The 23,813-nt window shown below is 49.4% G+C and overlaps 1 protein-coding gene across 2 annotated transcripts in view; it reads left to right on the top strand.

The window, feature by feature from the left end:
* Positions 1-23,813, top strand: part of HEATR5A (HEAT repeat containing 5A) — a 231,919-nt gene that overhangs the window by 110,472 nt on the left and 97,634 nt on the right. For both annotated transcript variants that reach the window (XM_063947464.1, XM_063947463.1), the window contains 3 exons: positions 12,577-12,756; positions 12,901-13,140; positions 14,476-14,657. In XM_063947464.1, the coding sequence (XP_063803534.1) occupies positions 12,577-12,756; positions 12,901-13,140; positions 14,476-14,657 (602 nt within the window). The remainder of the gene's footprint in view (positions 1-12,576; positions 12,757-12,900; positions 13,141-14,475; positions 14,658-23,813) is intronic.

Below are 23,813 nucleotides of genomic sequence, written 5' to 3'. Positions count from 1 at the left end.
GGATGCATTGCGGGGCCTCCTCTATATAACCCCACCTCCAGGCACTGTGAGCTCAGTTTTAGAGTTGGTACCTGCATAAGCAGGTCACTTAACAGGGGGCACAGCCCTGAAAAAGCTATTTAGAATACTTCAAGGGCTGCAGCACTTCATATGTCAGTGTGACATACTGTGCTGTGGCTCCATCACCTCCCCAGCGGCGCCGCATACTCCCGCTGGCTCTGTTCCCGGGTACTTGCGGCGGAGGTGCTCCGGTTTCTTGGCACACCACCGCAGATGCTCTCCTAGATCGCGTGGCTGCTTCTAAGGGAGGAGGTAAGAGGGTCCCCCAGGCGGGACCCGCCATTAAATCATGTTCCGGTCACGGTCTAAGGAGATGGACCGCGATGCTGGCGTGGACACTGTGGCTAAGCAGGGATCCCACTATATCCACCAGAGCAGGGGAGCACAGGTCGGATGATACAGTATCCATTTTTAATAAGGCTCTATAGTACCCGGTGGTGAGGACCTGCATAGGCGATAAGGCACTTGACCTGTAGCCCCTCCCCCAGCTCTGGGTGCCATCTACTGCTGGTGTTCCTGCCCTGGAGCTGCCTCACACTCTTCCTCACTCCCTGACTGAGACTTTGGGTGCCATCTTCTCACAGTAGCTGTGACTGGTCTCCGGGACTGCAGGGCAAGGTCTCCTCTGTAAATCCGCCTCACTTATCAGCGCTGTGATTCTACAGACACTTAAGTATTCTACATGTCATTTTAAGAAAGCGTTAGTTAAGAACAAGTGCACCTCTACCAGAATATATTGTACAAGTATTCTGATATATACATCTGGTCTCAGACCATGTATTGTTTTATTTATATATATATATATATATATATATATATATATATATATATATAGTCCAGTGCAGTTTTATTGTGTGACTAACATAATTATCTGCATTGTCACTGTGACTGTGTGTGCCTGTATCTGCTGTGTGAGTTTCACTTTCAGTGTATCCCAGCTATAGCTATCACTGTATTCTGTACCCTAGGGGACTAGGTGTGTCAGGGTCTATTATATAGTGCTGCGCAATATTTACAGTTAAGTGTATTTTACTGTGTATTTCAGTTACCTTAAACAGCATTTATTCTCTGCTTGTGTTTTGCATTTTCTGATACATAAATAGGGAATTTATTTGCTGGTATTATATTTGTCTGTTATATTTGTACTGTTACGATCTAAGGTTACATTCATTATAATGTCTACCACAAAGGGCAGGAAATCCGTAGATGCTCCTGCATCATGCAACGTATGCACCAAGGATTTGCCTGAGGGGGAAGTTTTGAAGGGTGGTCTGTGTAATATCTGCCATACACCTCCCAGTCAGTCCGCTGCTCCTGTGGCTAATCAGGAGCCACCTTGGGCGGTGTTCTCAAATATGCTTAATACGCCTTGCACCCACTATGGGACCTCCTGTGCCATTGCAGCCACATATTGTCCCTATGGTAAATCCGCCCTGGGCGGATACTCTGTCTACCCAGATACAACAATTGAATAAATGTTTGGTTAGACAAAAACCTACGTCCCTCTGCGGTTAAGGGGTCATCTAAGTGTGCAGCCTCCTCACAATCCACTAATATCTCAGATGATGCTTCTGATGAGGATGGGGAGTATACTGATCCGTCAGACACTGATACAGTCGCTTCTGACGAAACTACAACGCAAGTTGATGTCCCTGACCTAGTGGAGGCTATTAAGCTGATTCTACAAATCGATGATGATGTAGATCCCACTACTGCGTCTAAGTCTAAGAAGCCTGATAAATTTAAACGTCAGACGGTAACTAAAGTAGTCTTACCACATTCTGACCATTTGGTTGAAATATGTCAGGAACCCTGGTCTTCCCCAGGAAATAAATTCTCCCTGTCTAAAGAGATGCTAGCTTGTTATCCTCTCTCCGCTAAGTTGTGTAACAAATGGGAAAATTCACCGCCGGTGGATTCCCATGTCACCCGTCTTGTGGTGTCATCTACTTTGCCTGTCACAACTGTCACCTCACTGAAGGAACAAACATAAGCGTGTCGAAGGATGCCTGAAGTCTGTTTACTCCCTTACCGGATGCTGTACATAGACCCACTATAGCAGCCTCCTGGGCCGCAAAAGGAATTGAAGCATGGGTTCAGGCTATAGAGGAAGAGCTGCCTCAGGATATATCTGACACTGCCAGACAATATCTGTCTCATTTTGCCACCGCCTCCCACTACATTCAGGAGGTGTCCTCTGAGGCAGGTGTAATGGCGGCCAAGGCGTCGACTACGTCCATCCTGGCTCGCCAAATTCTGTAGTTGAGGTCATGGAAGGTGGACCTGGATTCCAAAAAGACCTTGGAGGTGCTTCCTTTTAAGGGAGACATCCTATTTGGGGAAGATCTGAATAAGATTGTAACTGACTTAGCAGCTGCTAATACTGCATTTCTCCCAAATACTAATCCTTCTGCACAGAAGGCAAAGAATATCACTTTTCGTTCCTTTTGACCTCAAAGGAAAGCAAATGGTCAGGCATACCCAAGACAAGCTCGTGCTCCCAAAACCACTAATCCCAAAGCAAAACAATCCTGGGCTGCCCGTCAGCCTGCTTCCAAACAAGACAAGCCTGCTGCATGATGGGGCGGGTCTCCCCCTGGGGGATCCCAGGGTGGGAGGCAGACTTCTGCAATTCACGATACACTCGGCGATGCAAGTACTAGGCCTCATGGTGTTGGCTTTCGACATGGTAGAGTACACTCAATTTCATTTCCGCCCTCTACAGAGGTTAATCCTTTCCAAGTGGGATGGCCTGCCTCATCGGATCAGGTCTCAAATGATCTCCTTGACTCCGGAGGTTCGCCTGTCACTGAACTGGTGGCTACAGGACCAACAGTTGAGCAGGGGGCCGTCCCTTCTGGATCCCCAACTGGGTCCTACGGACAACGGACGCCAGTCTGAGGGGTTGGGGCGCGGTGCTAGAGCAACACTCTCTCCAGGGTCAGTGGACCAAGGAGGAATCTCTCGTACCGATAAACATTCTGGAATTGCGGGCAGTGTGGGTCCTTCCGAGTTGATCGCTAGCTGCCGTTCGCAGCACAGCGATCAGGCTAAAAATCAGCGTTTCTGCGCATGCATATGCAACGCAATGCGCACGTCCGACGTACGGGTACAAAGTCCTTTGTGGTTTTGCACAGGTTCTAGGAACGTTTTCATTCGTACTGGCGGCCGCAAGAAGATTAACAGGAAGGGAGCGTTTCTGGGTGTTAACTGACCGTTTTCAGGGAGTGCTTAGAAAAACGCAGGCGTGCCAGGGAAAACGCAGGCGTGGCTGGGCGGGTGTGTGACGTCAAAAGCCAACCCTCCAACGTTAGAATCATCGCATACGAAGAGTAAGTTCAGGGCTGGTCTTGTTTTGCACAAAATGTTTTTGCAGGCGCTCTGCTGCACAGGCGTTCGCACTTCTGCAAAACGAAAATACACTCCCCAGTGGGCAGCTACAATGCTTTTGCACGGCTTCTAAAAACTGCTAGCGAGCGAACAACCTGTTCAAGTACAGTCAGACAACGCCACCATGGAGGCATACATAAACCATCAAGGCGGCACTCGAAGCCGCATGGCAATGATGGAAGTGTCAAAAATCCTTCGTTGGGCGGAACGCCATCTGCCAGGAGTATTGGCAGTGTTCATTCTGGGAGTCCTCAACTGGGAAGCGGATTTCCTCAGTCGCCAGGACGTACACGCCGGAGTCTTTATCAGGAAGTATTTCAACTCCTAGGGGACAAGTGGGGTCTACCAGATGTAGACCTGATGGCGTCATGACACAATCACAAAGCTCCGGTCTTCATATCAAGAACAAGGGCTCCTCAAGCAGCGTTCGTGGATGCACTGGCAATTCCATGGAACTTTCGGCTGCCCTATGTGTTCCCTCCAGTGTCACTTCTGCCCAGCGTGGCCCAGAAGGCATTGGTTCTGAGACCTACAGGGTCTATCATTAGAGCTTCCTCTTCTACTTCCTCAACGCTCAGACCTCTTCGTTCAGGGCCCTTGTGTCTACCCGGACCTGGCCAGACTGGCTATGACGGCGTGGCTCTTGAAGCTTTACTTCTGAGGGCCAAAGGATTCTCCGAGGTGGTTATTCAAACTATGCTAAAGGCCCGCAATCCTGCTTCTGCATGGATTTATTATCTGGTCTGGAATTCTTACTTCACCTGGTGTGCTGCTAAGAATTACGATGCTTAGAATTTTAGTACTTCCAGACTTCTGGCCTTTTTACAACAAGGTCTGGATTTAGGACTTCGTCTGGCCTCCCTCAAGGTTCACATATCTGCCTTGTCGGTGTGGTTTCAGAGAAAACTTGCGTCTCTACCTGATGTTCATAAATTCACTCAGGGCATACTGTGGATTCAGCCTCCCTATGTCCCTCCTGTGGCTCCATGGGGTTTGTCTGTTGTCCTGAATGCCTTGCAAGAGTCTCCATTTGAACCTCTTGAGTCAGTGGACCTTAAATGGCTTACGGCTAAGGTCCTTTTCTTATTGGCTATTGCCTCTGCCAGACGGGTATCGGACTTAGGCGCTTTGTCCTGTCGTCCACCCTTTTTGATATTTCATCGTGACCGCGCAGTTCTCCGAACTCGTCCCGGTTATTTGCCTAAGGTGGTGTCATCTTTTCACCTTAATCAAGAGATTGTGTTTCCGGCCTTCATCTCTTCTGACTTGTCCTCAAAAGAGCGGTCTTTGGATGTGGTGAGGGCTCTCCGTGTTTATGTGGAGAGGACTGCCTCTATCAGGAGTTCAGATACCCTTTTTGTACTTTTTGGTTTCCACAAACGTGGCTGGCCTGCGAATAAGCACACCTTGGGCAGATGGATTAAAATGGTTGCACAAGCTTTTGCGCAGGCTGGGATCCCAGCTCCTGCTGCTATTAAAGCCCATTCTACTCTGTCTGTTGGACCTTCTTGGGCGGCCCGTCGTGGCGCGTCCGCAGAACAATTGTGCAAGGCAGCTACGTGGTCAGTGAACACATTCATCAGGTTCTATGCCTTTGATACTTCCGCCTCCCAGGATGCTTCCTTTGGACGCAGAGTTCTCATACCCGCTAAGGTGCGTCCTCTCCCTTGAGGAACTGCTTTAGGACATCCCCGATGTATTCCCTGTGGAACACAGTGTACCACGCTGCAGAAAAGGAGATTTATGGTAGACTTACCATATTTAAATCTCTTTCTGTGAGGTACACTGGGTTCCACAGGGCGCCGACCATGACGCACTTAGCTTCTTTGGGTTTGCATGGCATTAGCCGTCTCTTTTACCTGGTTCTGCATTGGACTGGTTAACTAAAACTGAGCTCACAGTGCCTGGAGGCGGGGTTATATAGAGGAGGCCCCGCAATGCATCCTGGGACAGTCTAAAGCTTTAGCCTGTTGGTGCCTCTGGATCAAGATCCATCTCTACACCCCGATGTATTCCCTGTGGAACCCAGTGTACCTCGCAGAAAGAGATTTAACTATGGTAAGTCTACCATAAATCTCCTTTCTCTGACGTCCTAGTGGATGCTGGGAACTCCGTAAGGACCATGGGGAATAGCGGCTCCGCAGGAGACTGGGCACAAAAGTAAAGCTTTAGGACTACCTGGTGTGCACTGGCTCCTCCCCCTATGACCCTCCTCCAAGCCTCAGTTAGTTAGATTTTTGTGCCCGGCCGAGAAGGGTGCACACTAGGGGCTCTCCTGAGCTTCTTAGTGAAAGTTTAGTTTTAGGTTTTTTATTTTCAGTGAGACCTGCTGGCAACAGGCTCACTGCATCGAGGGACTAAGGGGAGAAGAAGCGAACCTGCCTGCTTGCAGCCAGCTTGGGCTTCTTAGGCTACTGGACACCATTAGCTCCAGAGGGACCGAACACAGGCCCAGCCTCGGAGCTCGGTCCCAGAGCCGCGCCGCCGGCCCCCTTACAGAGCCAGAAGCAAGAAGAGGTCCGGAAAAATCGGCGGCAGAAGACATCAGTCTTCAACAAGGTAGCGCACAGCACTGCAGCTGTGCGCCATTGTTACTCAGGCACATTTCACACTTCGGTCACTGAGGGTGCAGGGCGCTAGGGCTGGGGGCGCCCTGAGCAGCAATGTAAACACCTTGGCTGGCATAAATACACCACATATAACCCCCAGGGCTATATGGATGTATTTTAACCCCTGCCAGAACTCACCAAAAAGCGGGAGAAAAGGCTGCCGAGAAGGGGGCGGAGCCTATCTCCTCAGCACACGGGCGCCATTTTCCATCACAGCTCCGCTGGAAGGACGTCTCCCTGACTCTCCCCTGCAGTCCTGCACTACAGAAAAGGGTAAAAAAGAGAGGGGGGCACTAATTTGGCGCAGTTTTAATACTAACAGCAGCTATAAAGGGAAAAGCACATTTTATTGTGGTATTCCTGTCTATATATAGCGCTCTGGTGTGTGCTGGCATACTCTCCCTCTGTCTCCCCAAGGGGCTAGTGGGGTCCTGTCCTCTATCAGAGCATTCCCTGTGTGTGTGCGGTGTGTCGGTATGATTGTGTCGACATGTTTGAGGAGGAAAATGAGATGGAGGCGGAGCAATTGCCTATTATAGAGTTGTCACCCCCTAGGGAGTCGACACCTGAGTGGATGAGCTTATGGAAGGAATTGCGTGACAGTGTCAGCTCTTTACGACAGACAGTTGACGACATGAGACAGCCGGCTACTCAGCTTGTGCTTGTCCAGGGGTCTCAAACGCCATCAGGGGCTTTAAAACGCCCGTTACCTCAAATGGCAGACACAGACACGGATACTGACTCCAGTGTCGATGATGAGGAGACAAACGTGACTTCCACTAGGGCCACACGTTACATGATTGAAGCAATGAAAAATGTATTGCATATCTCTGATAATACAAGTACCACTAAAAAGGGTATTATGTTTGGTGAGAAAAAACTGCCTGTAGTTTTTCCTGTATCCGAGGAATTAAATGAAGTGTGTGATGAGGCGTGGGTTTCCCCCGATAAAAAACTGATAATTCCTAAAAGGTTATTGGCATCGTACCCTTTCCCGCCAGAGGATAGGGCACGTTGGGAAACACCCCCTAGGGTGGATAAAGCGCTCACACGCTTGTCTAAACAGGTAGCACTACCCTCTCCTGATACGGCCGCCCTAAAGGAACCTGCCGATAGAAAGCTGGAGAATATCCTAAAATGTATATACACTCACACGGGTGTTATACTGCGACCAGCAATCGCCTCAGCCTGGATGTGCAGTGCGGGCCTGGCGTGGTCGGATTCCCTGACTGAAAATATTGATACCCTAGATAGGGACAGTATATTACGGACTATAGAGCATTTGAAGGATGCATTTCTATATATGCGTGATGCACAGAGGGATATTTGCCGACTGGCATCAAGAGTTAGCGCGCTGTCCATTTCTGCAAGAAGAGGTTTATGGACGCGGCAGTGGTCAGGTGATGCGGATTCTAAAAGGCACATGGAAGTATTGCCTTATAAGGGGGAGGAGTTATTTGGGGTAGGTCTATCAGACCTGGTAGCCACGGCAACTGCTGGAAAATCCACATTTTTACCCCAGGTAGCTTCTCAACCTAAGAAGACGCCGTATTATCAGGCGCAGTCCTTTCGGCCCCATAAGGGCAAGCGGGCAAAAGGCGCCTCATTTCTGCCCCGTGGCAGAGGGAGAGGAAAAAGGCTGCAACAAACAGCCAGTTCCCAGGAACAAAAGCCCTCTCCCGTCTCCGCAAAGTCCTCAGCATGACGCTGGGGCTTTACAAGCGGACTCAGGCACGGTGGGGGCCCGTCTCAAGAAGTTCAGTGCGCAGTGGGCCCACTCGCAAGTGGACCCCTGGATCCTTCAGGTGGTATCTCAGGGGTACAAATTGGAATTCGAGACGTCTCCCCCTCGCCGTTTTCTAAAGTCTGCTTTACCGACGTCTCCCTCAGACAGGGAGGCAGTATTGGAAGCCATTCACAAGCTGTATTCCCAGCAGGTGATAATCAAGGTACCCCTCCTACAACAGGGAAAGGGGTACTATTCCACACTATTTGTGGTACCGAAGCCGGACGGCTCGGTGAGACCAATTTTAAACCTAAAATCCTTGAACACTTACATACAAAGGTTCAAATTCAAGATGGAGTCACTCAGAGCAGTGATTGCAAACCTGGAAGAAGGGGACTATATGGTGTCTCTGGACATCAAAGATGCTTACCTACATGTCCCAATTTACCCTTCTCACCAAGGGTACCTCAGGTTTGTGGTACAGAACTGTCACTATCAGTTTCAGACGCTGCCGTTTGGATTGTCCACGGCACCCCGGGTCTTTACCAAGGTAATGGCCGAAATGATGATACTCCTTCGAAGGAAGGGAGTTTTAGTTATCCCTTACTTGGACGATCTCCTGATAAGGGCAAGATCCAGGGAACAGTTGGAAGTCGGGGTAGCACTATCTCAGATAGTGCTGCGCCAGCACGGTTGGATTCTCAATATTCCAAAATCGCAGCTGATCCCGACGACACGACTTCTATTCCTAGGGATGATCCTGGACACAGTCCAGAAAAAGGTGTTTCTCCCGGAGGAGAAAGCCAGGGAGTTATCCGAACTAGTCAGAAATCTCCTAAAACCAGGCCAAGTCTCAGTGCATCAATACACAAGGGTCCTGGGAAAGATGGTGGCTTCTTACGAAGCAATCCCATTCGGCAGATTCCACGAAAGAACCTTCCAGTGGGATCTGCTAGACAAATGGTCCGGGTCGCATCTTCAGATGCATCAGCGGATAATCTTGTCACCAAGGACAAGGGTGTCTCTCCTGTGGTGGTTGCAGAGTGCTCATCTTCTAGAGGGCCGCAGATTCGGCATTCAGGACTGGGTCCTGGTGACCACGGATGCCAGCCTGAGAGGCTGGGGAGCAGTCACACAGGGAAGAAATTTCCAGGGCTTGTGGTCAAGCCTGGAGACATCACTTCACATAAATATCCTGGAGCTAAGGGCCATCTACAATGCTCTAAGCCTAGCAAGACCTCTGCTTCAAGGTCAGCCGGTGCTGATCCAGTCAGACAACATCACGGCAGTCGCCCACGTAAACAGACAGGGCGGCACAAGAAGCAGGAGGGCAATGGCAGAAGTTGCAAGGATTCTTCGCTGGGCGGAAAATCATGTGATAGCACTGTCAGCAGTGTTCATTCCGGGAGTGGACAACTGGGAAGCAGACTTCCTCAGCAGACACGACCTCCACCCGGGAGAGTGGGGACTTCACCCAGAAGTCTTCCACATGATTGTGAACCGTTGGGAAAAACCAAAGGTGGACATGATGGCGTCCCGCCTCAACAAAAAACTAGACAGGTATTGCGCCAGGTCAAGGGACCCTCAGGCAATAGCTGTGGACGCTCTGGTAACACCGTGGGTATACCAGTCAGTGTATGTGTTCCCTCCTCTGCCTCTCATACCCAAGGTATTGAGAATCATAAGAAGGAGAGGAGTAAGGACTATACTCGTGGCTCCGGATTGGCCAAGAAGGACTTGGTACCCGAAACTTCAAGAGATGCTCACAGAGGACCCGTGGCCTCTACCTCTAAGAAAGGACCTGCTCCAGCAGGGACCCTGTCTGTTCCAAGACTTACCGCGGCTGCGTTTGACGGCATGGCGGTTGAACGCCGGATCCTGAAGGAAAAAGGCATTCCGGATGAAGTCATCCCTACCCTGATCAAAGCCAGGAAGGATGTAACCGTACAGCATTATCACCGTATTTGGCGTAAATATGTTGCGTGGTGCGAGGCCAGGAAGGCCCCTACAGAGGAATTTCAACTGGGTCGTTTCCTGCATTTCCTGCAAACAGGACTGTCTATGGGCCTAAAATTAGGGTCCATTAAGGTTCAAATTTCGGCCCTGTCGATTTTCTTCCAGAAAGAACTGGCTTCAGTTCCTGAAGTTCAGACGTTTGTCAAGGGGGTACTGCATATACAGCCTCCTTTTGTGCCTCCAGTGGCACCTTGGGATCTCAATGTAGTTTTGGGGTTCCTAAAATCACATTTGTTTGAACCACTCACCACTGTGGACTTAAAATATCTCACATGGAAAGTGGTAATGCTGTTGGCCCTGGCTTCAGCCAGGCGTGTCTCAGAATTGGCGGCTTTATCCTATAAAAGCCCTTACCTAATTTTTCATACGGACAGGGCAGAATTGAGGACTCGTCCTCAATTTCTCCCTAAGGTGGTTTCAGCTTTTCACTTGAACCAGCCTATTGTGGTTCCTGCGGCTACTAGGGACTTGGAGGACTCCAAGTTGCTGGACGTAGTCAGGGCCCTGAAAATATATGTTTCCAGGACGGCTGGAGTCAGAAAATCTGACTCGCTGTTTATCCTGTATGCACCCAACAAGCTGGGTGCTCCTGCTTCTAAGCAGACTATTGCTCGTTGGATTTGTAGTACAATTCAGCTTGCACATTCTGTGGCAGGCCTGCCACAGCCAAAATCTGTAAAAGCCCATTCCACAAGGAAGGTGGGCTCATCTTGGGCGGCTGCCCGAGGGGTCTCGGCTTTACAACTTTGCCGAGCAGCTACTTGGTCAGGGGCAAACACGTTTGCTAAATTCTACAAATTTGATACCCTGGCTGAGGAGGACCTGGAGTTCTCTCATTCGGTGCTGCAGAGTCATCCGCACTCTCCCGCCCGTTTGGGAGCTTTGGTATAATCCCCATGGTCCTTACGGAGTTCCCAGCATCCACTAGGACGTCAGAGAAAATAGGAATTTACTTACCGATAATTCTATTTCTCGTAGTCCGTAGTGGATGCTGGGCGCCCATCCCAAGTGCGGATTGTCTGCAATACTTGTACATAGTTATTGTTACAAAAATCGGGTTATTATTGTTGTGAGCCATCTTTTCAGAGGCTCCTCTGTTATCATGCTGTTAACTGGGTTCAGATCACAGGTTGTATGGTGTGATTGGTGTGGCTGGTATGAGTCTTACCCGGGATTCAAAATCCTTCCTTATTGTGTACGCTCGTCCGGGCACAGTATCCTAACTGAGGCTTGGAGGAGGGTCATAGGGGGAGGAGCCAGTGCACACCAGGTAGTCCTAAAGCTTTACTTTTGTGCCCAGTCTCCTGCGGAGCCGCTATTCCCCATGGTCCTTACGGAGTTCCCAGCATCCACTACGGACTACGAGAAATAGAATTATCGGTAAGTAAATTCTTATTTTTTCCCCCATCTTGTATCTAATAAATATGGGGTCTCCTCATTTGGTGTGCCTTGTTGGGCTACCATATTGTTGTAACACACTGTAAGCTTTTAAATCGAAATGGCGAAATATGGCAAACATAAAAGTGCATATAGAAACCTACACGTAGAATCCTTTTTTTAAATCTGTTTTTGAAGTGGGGGAGGGGGTTAATACTGAAGCAAAAAAAATGCAAATAAATTCTGTTGTGTTTTTTTTTTCTTAATTTGTTTTTAGTCAACTTTATTGAAATAAATTAAAAAAATCACTTTTTGGGCAGTTTTGATGACTTTTTTTGTTTTGTTTTTATTAGTTACCCGAACCAAAAACGCTTGTTTTTTGAAAATGGGAAAAAAACAAGGTCTAATGGCGCAGATGTACAGTATTAAGCCTGGAGAAGTGATAAGTAGAAGGTGATAACGCACCAGCCAATCAGCCCCAATATGTAAATAGACAGTTAGGAGCTGATTGGCTGGTGCGTTATCACCTTCTACTTATCACTGCTTTATCACTTCTCCGGGCTTAATACATCTGCCCCAATGTGTGGTTACTGCATAACAAAGAGTGGTTTTGGAATGGGACAAGCACAAATAACACAAAATGGGCACAGCACAGGACTGAGAATACCCTGAGCAGCGAAAGGGTTAAATGAAATTGCCATGTTTCCTATATTGTTATAGACTGTCCAGTTATACACACAATGTAACATCCCTGCAGTCTGAAAGACTATGTAGTTTGAACCACTGGCTATAACTTATGCCCCTTTCACATCGCACAAATAACCCGGTATCGACACGGCATATTGCCGTGTCGACCCGGGTCAGTGTGCAATGTGAAAGCACACTAGATGAATTAGCGGGTCGCCTGACCCGGTAATTCAACCCGGTAAAAAAGAAGGGTTTTACCCGGGTTGATTACCGGGTCAGGTGCGGTGTGAATGGGAGCCGTGTCGATGCAACACGGTTCCCTTTCACAAGATAGGGAGAGGCGGCGCAGGAGAGGAGCTCCTCTCCCGGCGCCGCCTCCACCCCCGCCCCTGCTGCTGCTCCCTCCGTTGTCATGGCAACCGACCCGGTATATTGCCGGGTCGGAAAGCCTGCAACGGAGCGCAAATGCCGGATCCAACCCGGTAAGTACACGTTTGTCTTACCGGGTAGGATCCGGCATTTGCGGTGTGAATGCAGCATTAGAGATCATGAAGAGGTTATTTCAATTTCATTAAGGGGGGGACTTAGTTCCTAATTCTTAGTCTAGTCGCTTGCAAAAGCAAATGCAGCAGCATCCATTGGCAAGATGAATGTGTGTAGCTGGACTTTTGTTGCTGTATTATAAGTTGTCTTGTTTCTCCTCGTGGGCAGATATAAATATGCGGGAACTGGGCTTGGAAGGAGTCCTGCTGAGCCTTCTGGACAGGGAAAGCGATTGTCAGCTGCTGCAAGATGTGAAAGAAACGCTGCTACACATGCAGAGCTGCACAGGACTGAGGCGGCTTTCATTCTGGCTGAAGCTACATAAGGACATTCTCTCCGCTTCTGCAGGTAGGCGAGAGTCAGCTGTGAACCAGCAACTGAAGGGCCATTCTCTGTCCTTCTTTGCACAAGCTAGTAATATGTGCTGTTACTCTCTGTTGTGTTCTTCTTTGCTTTGTTCACAGGAGGTGTTTTTGTTTTTTGCTCCCATAGATTTTGCGGCAATGGCCTCAGTGGATACCACTCAAGAGGATGACTGTGAGCAGTCTTGCTCTGACTCTGTACTAACCTCTCAGAAGGCGGAGGCCCCGGCCCTCTCAGTTAGTCCTCGCTGGCCCACCCGAGTGTTTTCCATGGAGTGCGTTTGTCTGCTGGTGTCTCAGTGTGTGGAAGCGGGAGGTGCTCACTTCAACATGGTGCAGGCTCAGGAGATGAAGCACAAGGAGCCAGATAGTGAGTTGCTGATTAAGGGTGATCAGAATATATTCCCAACTGTATTATAGCGTTCTTGTAAGTGTTCTCCAGCTATATACCAAATGAGGTAATCCTGCTTCCCGGATGATGGAAATTGTTTCATTATAGTCACAAGGCCATTGATTCTAGTGGTGACTGAGGGATGATCAGACACTGCAAAATTCCGTATCCCCTCCAAGCATGTCTGATCCAGTGCTTTACCTTGCAGCTCTCCCTTACACTGTAATACTCTATAGGGCAGAGGTTCTCAAACTCGGTCCTCGGGGGCCCACACAGTGCATGTTTTGCAGGTAACCCAGCAGGTGTATTAATTACTCACTGACACATTTTAAAAGGTCCACAGGTGGAGCTAATTATTTCACTTGCGATTCTGTAAGGAGACCTGCAAAACATGCACTGTGTGGGCCCCCGAGGACCGAGTTTGAGAACCTCTGCTATAGGGAACCTAGCTCCTTAAGCTGGGTGATGTAGTGGGTGTTGACAGTTTTTTTTTTTTTTTTTTAGTTTTTTCTGATTTAATGCTTATGGGGTATATTCAATACAAGTCGGATCCTTTCCGACGAGCATTGGCCATCAGCACCGGAACATCAGCTGCCGTACAGGGGTAAACAGGAGTCCGGAGGAGGTGCGGCCGCTGAGCTGCGACGCGCCGGACCATCCGCTGCCATACAGGGGGAAACGGGAGTCCGGAGGAGGTGCTGCCGCAGGGAGCAGGCAGGCTGCTTCAGGCGCCGCCATGCCGCAGTGGAAGGGAAGGCAGTAGGAGGTATCCGCATAGCCTGCCGTCTCTACCTCCTAATCCTCCCCCATCCCCACACCCATCAAAACATGTCCCCGCTCCCCCGTCTCATCTCCTCAATCCAACTTTTTTTAAAGTCTGATTTAAATTGTCAGAAATGGGACCAAAACCTGTCGGATTTGGCCGCATTTCCGACAAAAGCATGTGGATCCGCAGCTATTCCACCGATCCACCGTGTTTTCCGACAAGTGAATTCCTCACTTGTCGGGAAAAAACAGCCCCTAATGAATAGGTCGGAACCCCTTCCGGCCTAAATCTGTCGGAAGCTGCCGTCTTTCCGACAAGACGGCAGCTTACGACACTTATTGACTATACCTCTATGTGTAGTTTTATGCTCTATGTATAACTTCAAATAAATGATAAGTAGATACTGAAACCAAGTAACATATGATCATTTACCGGTAGCACTTGGAGAAAAGGATCCATAATGCATCAGCTTTGTATACATGCTTGTTTGTTGCTCAGCACGTAATGTGCAGTAAGTACGCACTGGTAATGTGTAACTTCTTCCTCAGGGGATTTCCTGGTGCTGCACTTGCAAGACCTGATTCGCATGTCCTTCATGGCTGCCACAGATCACAGTGAACAGCTGCGTCTGGTTGGGCTCCAGGCACTGCTCTTGGTCATACAACGATTCTCCTCTGTGCCTGAACCTGAATTTCCCGGGCATCTCATTCTAGAGCAGTACCAAGCGAACGTGAGTTGCTGGCACAACTTATACTGTAATGGTCACCCAGACTTTACATTAACAGTAGCGGAATAAAATACTTATACATCTTAGCCATTTACTGCAGAAAAGTTATCACATGTCACCTTTCTTGTTCCTCTCCTTTTCTGTGATCACGGGGGTCATTCCGAGTTGATCGCTCGCTGCCGATTTTTGCAGCGCAGCCATCAGGTGAAAAAATGTCATTTATGCGCATGCATATGCCCCGCAATGCGCACACGCGACGTACGGGTACAAAGCTCTTTGTGGTTGTGCTCAGGTTCTAGCAAAGTTTTCCTTCGCACTGACGGCCGCAAGAAGATTGACAGAAAGGGGGCGTTTCTGGGTGTCAACTGACCGTTTTCAGGGAGTGTTTGCAAAAACGCAGGCGTGTGTGAAAAAATGCAGGCGTGGCTGGGCAGGTGTATGACGTCAAATCCGGACACGAATAATCGCAAGCGCTGAGTAGGTTCAAACCTGCACTGAAACTGCACAAACTGTTTTTAAAGAGCTCGGCTGCACATGCGTTCGCACTTCTGCTAAGCTAAAATACACTCCCCAGTGGGCGGCGGCATAGCGTTTGCACGGCTGCTAAAAACTGCTAGCGAGGGATCAACTCGGAATTACCCCCCTTATTCATAAGCCACTGACCTTTAGCCATAGAAGCCGAGATCAGCTTTGTCACTCTTGCCTGGAGGAGGAATAACATGGTGTCCACATAAATAACTTTTTTTGATCATCTAAAATGTGTTTACGCCTTCAGGCCCTAAGCCGGGAATTCAGTTGGGTGCAAGGTTTAGCAAACAAAAAAACCTTGCTCCCAATTTTGTATTACTGAGGGTATGTTTTGGTAATAACGTTCTTAGGTTAGCTAAATAATCAAACGACTCTTTAATGGCATTTATAGGCTTTTAGTTTTGATTTTAAAAATGTTTTCACCAACTCCTCCCATCCCATTCCCCCCTCAGTTCAGCTCCCCTTCCCAAAATACACACACAATGAATCAGTAAGTCAATCACAGCTCTCTGTGCCCGCTCCTATGCTGCCGTCTTCTTGACATCCTCAAATGCGTACTGCGCATGACAGGCACCTGGCTGCAGATCACTCTAGGTAGGAAGACTCCCGGCATTAACCCGTTCTGGCCGGGGCAGAAAGCGAGCACTGTCCGCGGTGTGCGTGTCTTCTGCTGTTGTTAGTTGCACTCGGCGGGTGGCCTGTGTGGGGTTAACGGAGGTTTGGGGCAGTGCTGTAACTAGACATTTTAGCGCTGTATGCAAGAAAAAACATTGGCGCTCCCCCCCCCCCCCCCCCCATATACAAAACAGGGGCAGCGCGCATCAAAATATAGGGGCATGGGGAATGGGGAATGGGCGTGGCCACAAAACAATACCAATTCATATTACTACGATATACAGAAGTCTCCATTATTCAAATTATGACGCACAGTAGCCCCACTTACACACAGGTAGAGCCCCTGTCACACATTACGCCAGGCAGAGTCCCACTTTCTTTATCATCCACTAGGGGTCACTGGAGTACTCTTGGGATATGGACGGGCTTCCGTAGGAACAGCACTGAATATTTAAATTTAGAACACTCCACCCCTCCATATCCCAGAGTACCTCAGTGTACTACCCCAGTGTTTTTTCTGTGCTCGAAGTAGTAACAGCTCTGTGGCTAAGAGTCACAATTACTTTGAATTTGTATTTTTATTTTTATATTCTATACATCCCTTTCCCCCTTCCAAAAGGCAGGGTCAGGGATAGTGCAGCTGCTGATAGCAGCAGGGGCGTGTCGGGCCTCTCTGAAAGAGCTCCCTCACAGCCACACACAGATCCTCCTGCTCAGGCTGGCCGGCGCTTGTACAGAAGCCCCGTCGGAGCCTCCTCACAAGCTGCAGGAGTGAAGGTATGTGAACGGGGCGGTCAGCTCCCGCTGCCGCCCCGAGGTGTGGGGACTGGGGACTCTGCAGACTGCCTCCGGCCGCCGCCGCTGCTCTCCCCACTCACATGGCTCCGGCCGCCGCTGCTCTCCCCACTCACACGGCTCCGGCCGCCGCTGCTCTCCCGCTCACACGGCTCCGGCCGCCGCTGCTCTCCCGCTCACTGCGCCGGCCGCCGGTGCTGCTCTGGCCGCTCGCACTGCTCCGGGTCCCACCGCTGTTTTACCCGCTGTTCACCCGGCTCCCGCGGCTCACAGCACAGCGATCCGCTTGGCGATACCCGCTGGCGGCCCCACACGCTGCGCTGCCCGCTGCTCTGCATCTCAAAGAGCATGCAGGCATTACCTCACGGAGGGGGGGGCAATAAATAAGGGGGCAATACAGCGGCATAAGAAAATACTGCAGCAACAGCAGATGCTAGGCTGCAGGGGTATTTGCAGGGTTATAATCAGTTGTAAGTTTGTAACCAGCACTATGATTATATGTGTAAGCTTAGCATGGGGGCAATTTTAACATGTTTCCTGTGTCTTCCTGCTGTGATTCCAGAACGTTCCAGTACTACATCTCTACTCCACCGGAGGCGCAGGGGTGTTAGTGGGAATTTGGGATCACATTTCATAGTACTGGCCACGTGTACTGCACTTTGCCAGATATATATATATATAGAGACACCTTCGTACTATTTTAATGAGTCGTGCAAGTGTCTGTTTTTTGTGTATTGTATTGTATTGTCTGTCGCCATAATGAGTAAGGCACCAGCAAAAACTAAAAAGCATAATTGCAAAGTCTGTAGCAGTGTGTTACCGGATGGATCTACCACATGTACAGTATGTTTTGTTGATTCGGTTCAGAATACCATTTCTGCTCCAGTTTTACAACCAATGTCCTCACCGGACCCTCCGTGGGGTATGTTAGTAAATGTACTGGATAGGTTACAATCAGAATTGACCGCCGCTCGTCAGGAGCGGGAAACGGCAAGATCTGAGTCTAGGGTGAGACCGCCAGAACTACCGGAGGCGGCTCAGCCTTGCGTAAGGTCCAAAGGTAAACGGGATAAATTTCATATGTCTTATGATTTTCCAGTTTCTGCTATGTTGCATTTTGACGATTCCATGCCAGACCTCACGGAACAAGATGAGGTGAGGAGGGCGAAGTGGAGTCAGATGGCGAGGATTTTAACAGTTCCGGCATTGATGATCTCATCAGAGCGGTACGTCAGTCTCTGAAGTTTACTGAAACTGAGGAGCCTCTCACAAATAATCAGGTCGTATTTACTAAAACCATACCAGTGCCAGCAGCGACTACGCTTAAAGATCCTTCAGATCGCAAGATAGAAACTATGCTAAAATCCATGTATGTAGCAGCAGGTGTGATGCTGAGACCTGGATTGGTTGGCATTTGGGTCACTAAGGCGCTCATAATATGGCTTACAGAACTCAAATCTGCTTTACATGACGAAAACCTGATACTTCTTGTAAATCAAATGAGTGAGGCTGTAGAGTATCTCTGTACAGCGTCGACTGACGTCTGTCAGCTCACTTCTCGTATTTCATCGTCGCTAGTTACGGCACGAAGAGCACTCTGGCTGCGTGCTTATCATGCGGAGGCAGAGGTCAAACGAGGTGTAGAGGCGTTGCCTTACGATGGCAAGAAGCTGTTTGGTCCTGAATTGGACGCATGGATTGCTGAGGCTACGGGAGGTAGGTCTGTTTTCTTAACATTGCCTCCACCGGTATCAAGAAGGAGGTACGCTGGACCTTCGTTCAAATCCGTTAGACATCAGTCTTTTCGAGGACGTGGCAGAGGAACAGCCACGCCTGCTAGACGTGGTCGCGGACGTGGTTTCCAACAAACCAACACAACTCGCCAGGACGCTAAGGTTACCGACAAGCCAGTGGCATGACGGGCTACCAGCCCATCTCGGTTCTCCGATTGTGGGAGCACGCCTTCAGACGTTCCATTTGGCGTGGTTCCACACATCCGCGGATGGGTGGATCCGCAATTTAGTGTTAAAAGGTTACAAAATAGAGTTCGACTGTCTTCCGCCTCTGCGGTTTTTCAAGACAGGATTGCCTCTGTCGGACGACAAGAGGACGGTTCTGCAAATTGCCATTCAGTCCCTACTGGATTCGGCAGTTTTGATTCCGGTCCCTGTACACCAACAGGGTCAGGGTTATTATTCAAGTCTGTTTGTGGTACCGAAGCCGGATGGCTCAGTCAGACCAATATTGAACTTAAAGAGTCTCAATCAGTACGTAACTTACTACAGATTCAAGATGGAGTCTCTGCGTTCGGTGATTGCGGGTTTAGAGCCAAAGGAATTTATGATTGCGCTAGATCTCAAGGATGCGTACTTACACATTCCAATTTGGCAGCCTCATCAGAGATTCTTACGGTTTGCAATACGCCAGAACCATTACCAGTTTCAGGCTCTACCGTTTGGCCTGTCATCAGCGCCTCGGGTATTCACCAAAGTGATGTCTGTGATGATAGCTTATCTCAGATCCCTGGGAGTGACAATAGTTCCGTATTTAGACGATCTGCTCATCAAAGCACCGTCTCAACAGATACTTCTCCAACATGTGCTGCTAACATACGATGTACTGGTTCACCACGGTTGGATTGTCAACTTCAAGAAATCACATCTAATTCCGTCTCAACGCCTTCAATTCCTAGGTATGATTCTCGATACGGTCAATCAAAGAATTTACCTACCACAGCAGAAAGTACAAATTCTACGCCATCTAGTACAATTAGTGCTCAAGCCACGCACAGTGTCTGTACACTTGTGCATTCGCCTCTTAGGCACAATGGTGGCAGTTTTCGAAGCGCTTCAGTTCGGAAGATTTCACTCGCGTCCTTTTCAACTGAATGTGCTCGCCCAGTGGTCGGGCTCGCATCTGCAGATTCACCACAGGGTGAGGTTGTCGCCAAGGGCAAGAGTATCTCTGCTCTGGTGGCTTAAGGAACACAATTTAACCGCAGGAAGACGGTTCGGAGGCTGGAATTGGATAATTCTAACTACGGACGCCAGTCTCAGAGGTTGGGGAGCGGTAATTCAAAATTGTCAGCTCCAGGGTCTCTGGGCGGATCACGAAAAATTGCTGTCTATAAATGTCCTGGAACTCCGCGCAATTTACAATGCGCTACGACAAGCAGTGCACATGCTTCGCTCTCAGCCTGTCCAAGTGCAGTCAGACAATGCGACGGCGGTGGCATACATCAACAAACAAGGAGGAACGAGAAGCCGCATGGCAATGCCGGAAGTAGCTCGAATCCTCAATTGGGCGGAATGCCACCAGGTGATGTTGTCGGCCGTGTTCATTCCGGGAGTGGACAACTGGGAAGCGGATTATCTCAGTCGTCGGGATTTTCATCCAGGCGAATGGGCATTAAATCCAGAAGTGTTTCACATGTTGGTTCAGAGATGGGGTTATCCTCAGGTGGACCTGATGGCGTCTCGACACAATCACCAAACGTTCCAGTATGTGTCCAGAACAAGAGATCCAAAGGCAGTGGCGGTGGATGCTCTCACTGTTGCGTGGCCGTACAGTCTTGTGTGTCTGTTTCCACCGTTTCCGTTGCTCCCTCTGGTGCTAAAACGGATCAAAAGAGAGTCTGTCACAGTCATACTAGTGGCGCCTCATTGGCCTCGGAGAGCTTGGTTCTCGGATCTCCGAGGACTACTCGCAGACGATCCTTGGCCGCTCCCACTACGTCCAGACCTGTTACAACAGGGTCCGTTCCTTTACCCCGATTTAGCGCAGCTGCGTTTGACGGGGTGGCTGTTGAGACCGCCCTCTTAAGAAGAGAGGGCATTCCAGAATCGGTTATACCAACCATGTAACGAGCTAGGAAGCCGGTTACGGCAGCTCATTATTACAGAATATGGCGTGCCTATATAGGTTGGTGTGAAGCTCGGAAGTTTCCGACATCATCTTTCAAGTTATCCCGCCTTTTGTTGTTTCTACAAACAGGGTTAGATGGAGGACTGCGTTTATCTACACTAAAGGTGCAGGTATCGGCTTTGTCAATTTACTTTCAAAGACGATTGGCTCTATTGCCGTCTATACGCACTTTTCTCCAAGGTGTCCTCAGAGTACAGCCTCCATTCATTCCACCTACAGCGCCATGGGACTTGAATCTGGTTTTAGAGTTCTTACAGTCTTCATATTTTGAACCCTTACAGCAAGTGGATATAAAGTTTCTCACTTGGAAAACAATTTTTCTTCTAGCCTTAGCTTCGGCAAGGCGTGTTTCGGATTTGGGTGCCTTGTCATGCAAGTCACCGTATTTGGTGTTTCATGATGACAGAGCGGAGCTTCGGACGAATCCCGCTTTCTTACCAAAGGTAGTGTCATCTTTTCACATCAATCAACCAATAGTTGTTCCTGTGTTGACAGCACATTCTGGAACTCTGCATGTGGTACGCGCATTACGCGTTTATGTATCCCGAACGTCTTCAGTTCGTAAGACGGATACGTTGTTTGTTCTCTATGATGCTGCCAAGATGGGTTGGCCAGCGTCTAAACAAACCTTATCCAGATGGATAAAACTAACCATACGTCAGGCTTACCTTCATGCTAGGTTACAACCACCTACATCAGTAACCGCTCATTCCACACGTTCTGTGGGAACTTCATGGGCAGCTGGTCGAGGAGCTTCTACGACGCAGCTTTGCCGTGCGGCTACATGGTCTTCAGTGCACACGTTTGTGCGCTTTTACAAGTTTGATACGTTTGCGGCATCAGCATCTAGCTTTGGCCGCCTAGTGTTACAGGTGCCAAACAGCTCTCCCGCCCACGGGGGAAGCTTTGGTACGTCCCAAGAGTACTCCAGTGACCCCTAGTGGATGATAAAGAAAATAGGATTTTGGTACTTACCAGGTAAATCCTTTTCTTTGAATCCATAGGGGGCACTGGACGCCCACCCAGAGCAGTTTTACCTTGGTTGTATTAAGCTCAGAGGAGCTTATGGTAACACATTTTCACCGATTGGTTCAAATTATAAAGGTCTATCGGTTATGGTGTCAACTGTTTAGTTGTCAGTAACGTTATGTGTCAACTTTGTTGTTGTCCGTTATGTTATAGGAATTCTCCATTGTCAACCTCTCTATAGTTCCTGTTCGGCTCAGTAAAAAACACTGAGGTAGTACACTGAGGTACTCTGGGATATGGAGGGGTGGAGTGTTCTAAATTTAAATATTCAGTGCTGTTCCTACGGAAGCCCGTCCATATCCCAAGAGTACTCCAGTGCCCCCTATGGATTCAAAGAAAAGGATTTACCTGGTAAGTACCAAAATCCTATTTTTACACAGTACGGCAAGCACAGTCCCCTTTTTACACAGTACGGCAGGCAGAGCCCCCTTTTACACAGTGCAGCAGGCAGAGCCCCCTTTTACACAGTGCAGCAGGCAGAGCCCCCTTTTACACAGTACAGCAGGCAGAGTCCCCCTTTTTTTTTACACATTACAGCAGGAGAGTCCCCCGTTTTTACACTTTAGGCAGCAGAGTCCACCTTTTCACACATTACGGCAGGCAGAGTCCCCTTTTTACACAGCGGCAGGCAGTCCCCCTTTTTTTACACATTAGTAGGCAGAGTCCCTCTTTTTACACATTAGGCAGGGGGAGAGAGAGAGACAGCCAGGGACAGTCACATTTCAGCCTGCTACTCTCCACCAGCACCGTGTGCACCTGCAGGTCAGACAGGAACTCCCTCATCTGCTTCAAGTCCAGGGCGCTCTTCTCCACCAGAGCAGCGGCTGGGGGGGGTCACCGATATACTCCAACAGCAGTGGCAACAAATATGTTCTGGATGAATATCTAAGAACCGGGGGTCCGCTTCCAGGCCGGCGCTGCACTCATCTCCACCGCATGGGTCCGACATCGGAACCTGCAGGACAGTGACTAGGGGGCGCTGGAGGAGGTGAGACAGTACAGAGGCAGCAGCAGAGAGCGCTTCAGAGTGGAGGAGGAGTAGCTTCTGTCCTCTCCCTGCTCCATGTCCTCCTTCAGAAGCCTTCCTTTACTTCAGCAGGCAGCATCCAATTTCCGCCACCTGCCGCAGCTCCTCTTTCGCACCACTGCAGTAGCGGCCGGGCACCTTTTCCATCTGGGCCGTGCTGCCAGCGGTTCTGCGCCCACAGTGCATGTGCGCTGTGCGCAAGGCACCGATGGCACACACCTAGTTACGGCCTTGGTTTGGGGGGGCCGGGCCGGGACCTGTGCGTTGGCTCACACTGCTCCCTCTCTCCTCTGAGCGCCCCGACGTGCTGCATAGTAACCCCGGGGTTTTCACACAGCAGAGAGCCCGGTCGCCACATTCAGCAGCGTGAGCACCCCGATCCTCACCCACACCCCAGTGACTCTCAGCGGCAGGCTCCAGGCTGTCAGTGCTGCCAGGGCAGGCTGCTGCAGCTGCATATGATTGTCGTGGCGGGCGCCGGCTTCTCATATATGTAGGCGAGGCGATCACCCTTTATGCCCCTGTCTGGATTCGCCATTACCAGCTTTGTTTTTAAGTACCCCCCAGCAGTCCGCAGTGTACGCCTGGGGGTTGGGAACCGCTGCTCTAATTGAATAGCAAAACCCTGCAGGAAAAACCTAGCGCCGTGGGTTTTTTAAATCTCCCACCCTCAATTGAATCTCCCTCTTAGCATGTAACTTTATGGCTTTCAGCTGGTGTTTTGGGATGCAGAATCCCGGCCGTTCACAATGCCGACAGCCGGAGTACCGGCTAACGGGCTAGTCCCACTTGTGGGTTTCCACGACACCCATAGAGTGGGAATAAATCATGTGGCGAGCCACCGTGCCTGCAGCGAGCCTTCAAGGCAAGTCTTTGTGCTCGCCCTGCTGCCAGCATACTGACGGACGGAATACCGTTGAACCTAAGCACAGAGCTGAGCTGCGTTGTATCAAAGGTTAATGCAAATAATCTATTGTGCCTAGACTTATTAATATTATCATCTTCTTCTTCTTCTTCTTCTTCTTCTTCTTCTTCTTCTTCTTCTTCTTCTTCTTCTTCTTCTTCTTCTTCTTCTTCTTCTTCTTCTTCTTCTTCTTCTTCTTCTTCTTCTTCTTCTTCTTCTTCTTCTTCTTCTTCTTCTTCTTCTTCTTCTTCTTCTTCTTCTTCTTCTTCTTCTTCTTCTTCTTCTTCTTCTTCTTCTTCTTCTTCTTCTTCTTCTTCTTCTTCTTCTTCTTCTTCTT

The sequence above is a fragment of the Pseudophryne corroboree genome, chromosome 12 (assembly GCF_028390025.1).
Source record: "Pseudophryne corroboree isolate aPseCor3 chromosome 12, aPseCor3.hap2, whole genome shotgun sequence".
In the NCBI taxonomy this organism is placed as follows: domain Eukaryota; kingdom Metazoa; phylum Chordata; class Amphibia; order Anura; family Myobatrachidae; genus Pseudophryne; species Pseudophryne corroboree.
This window is presented reverse-complemented; position numbering and strand designations above follow the sequence as displayed.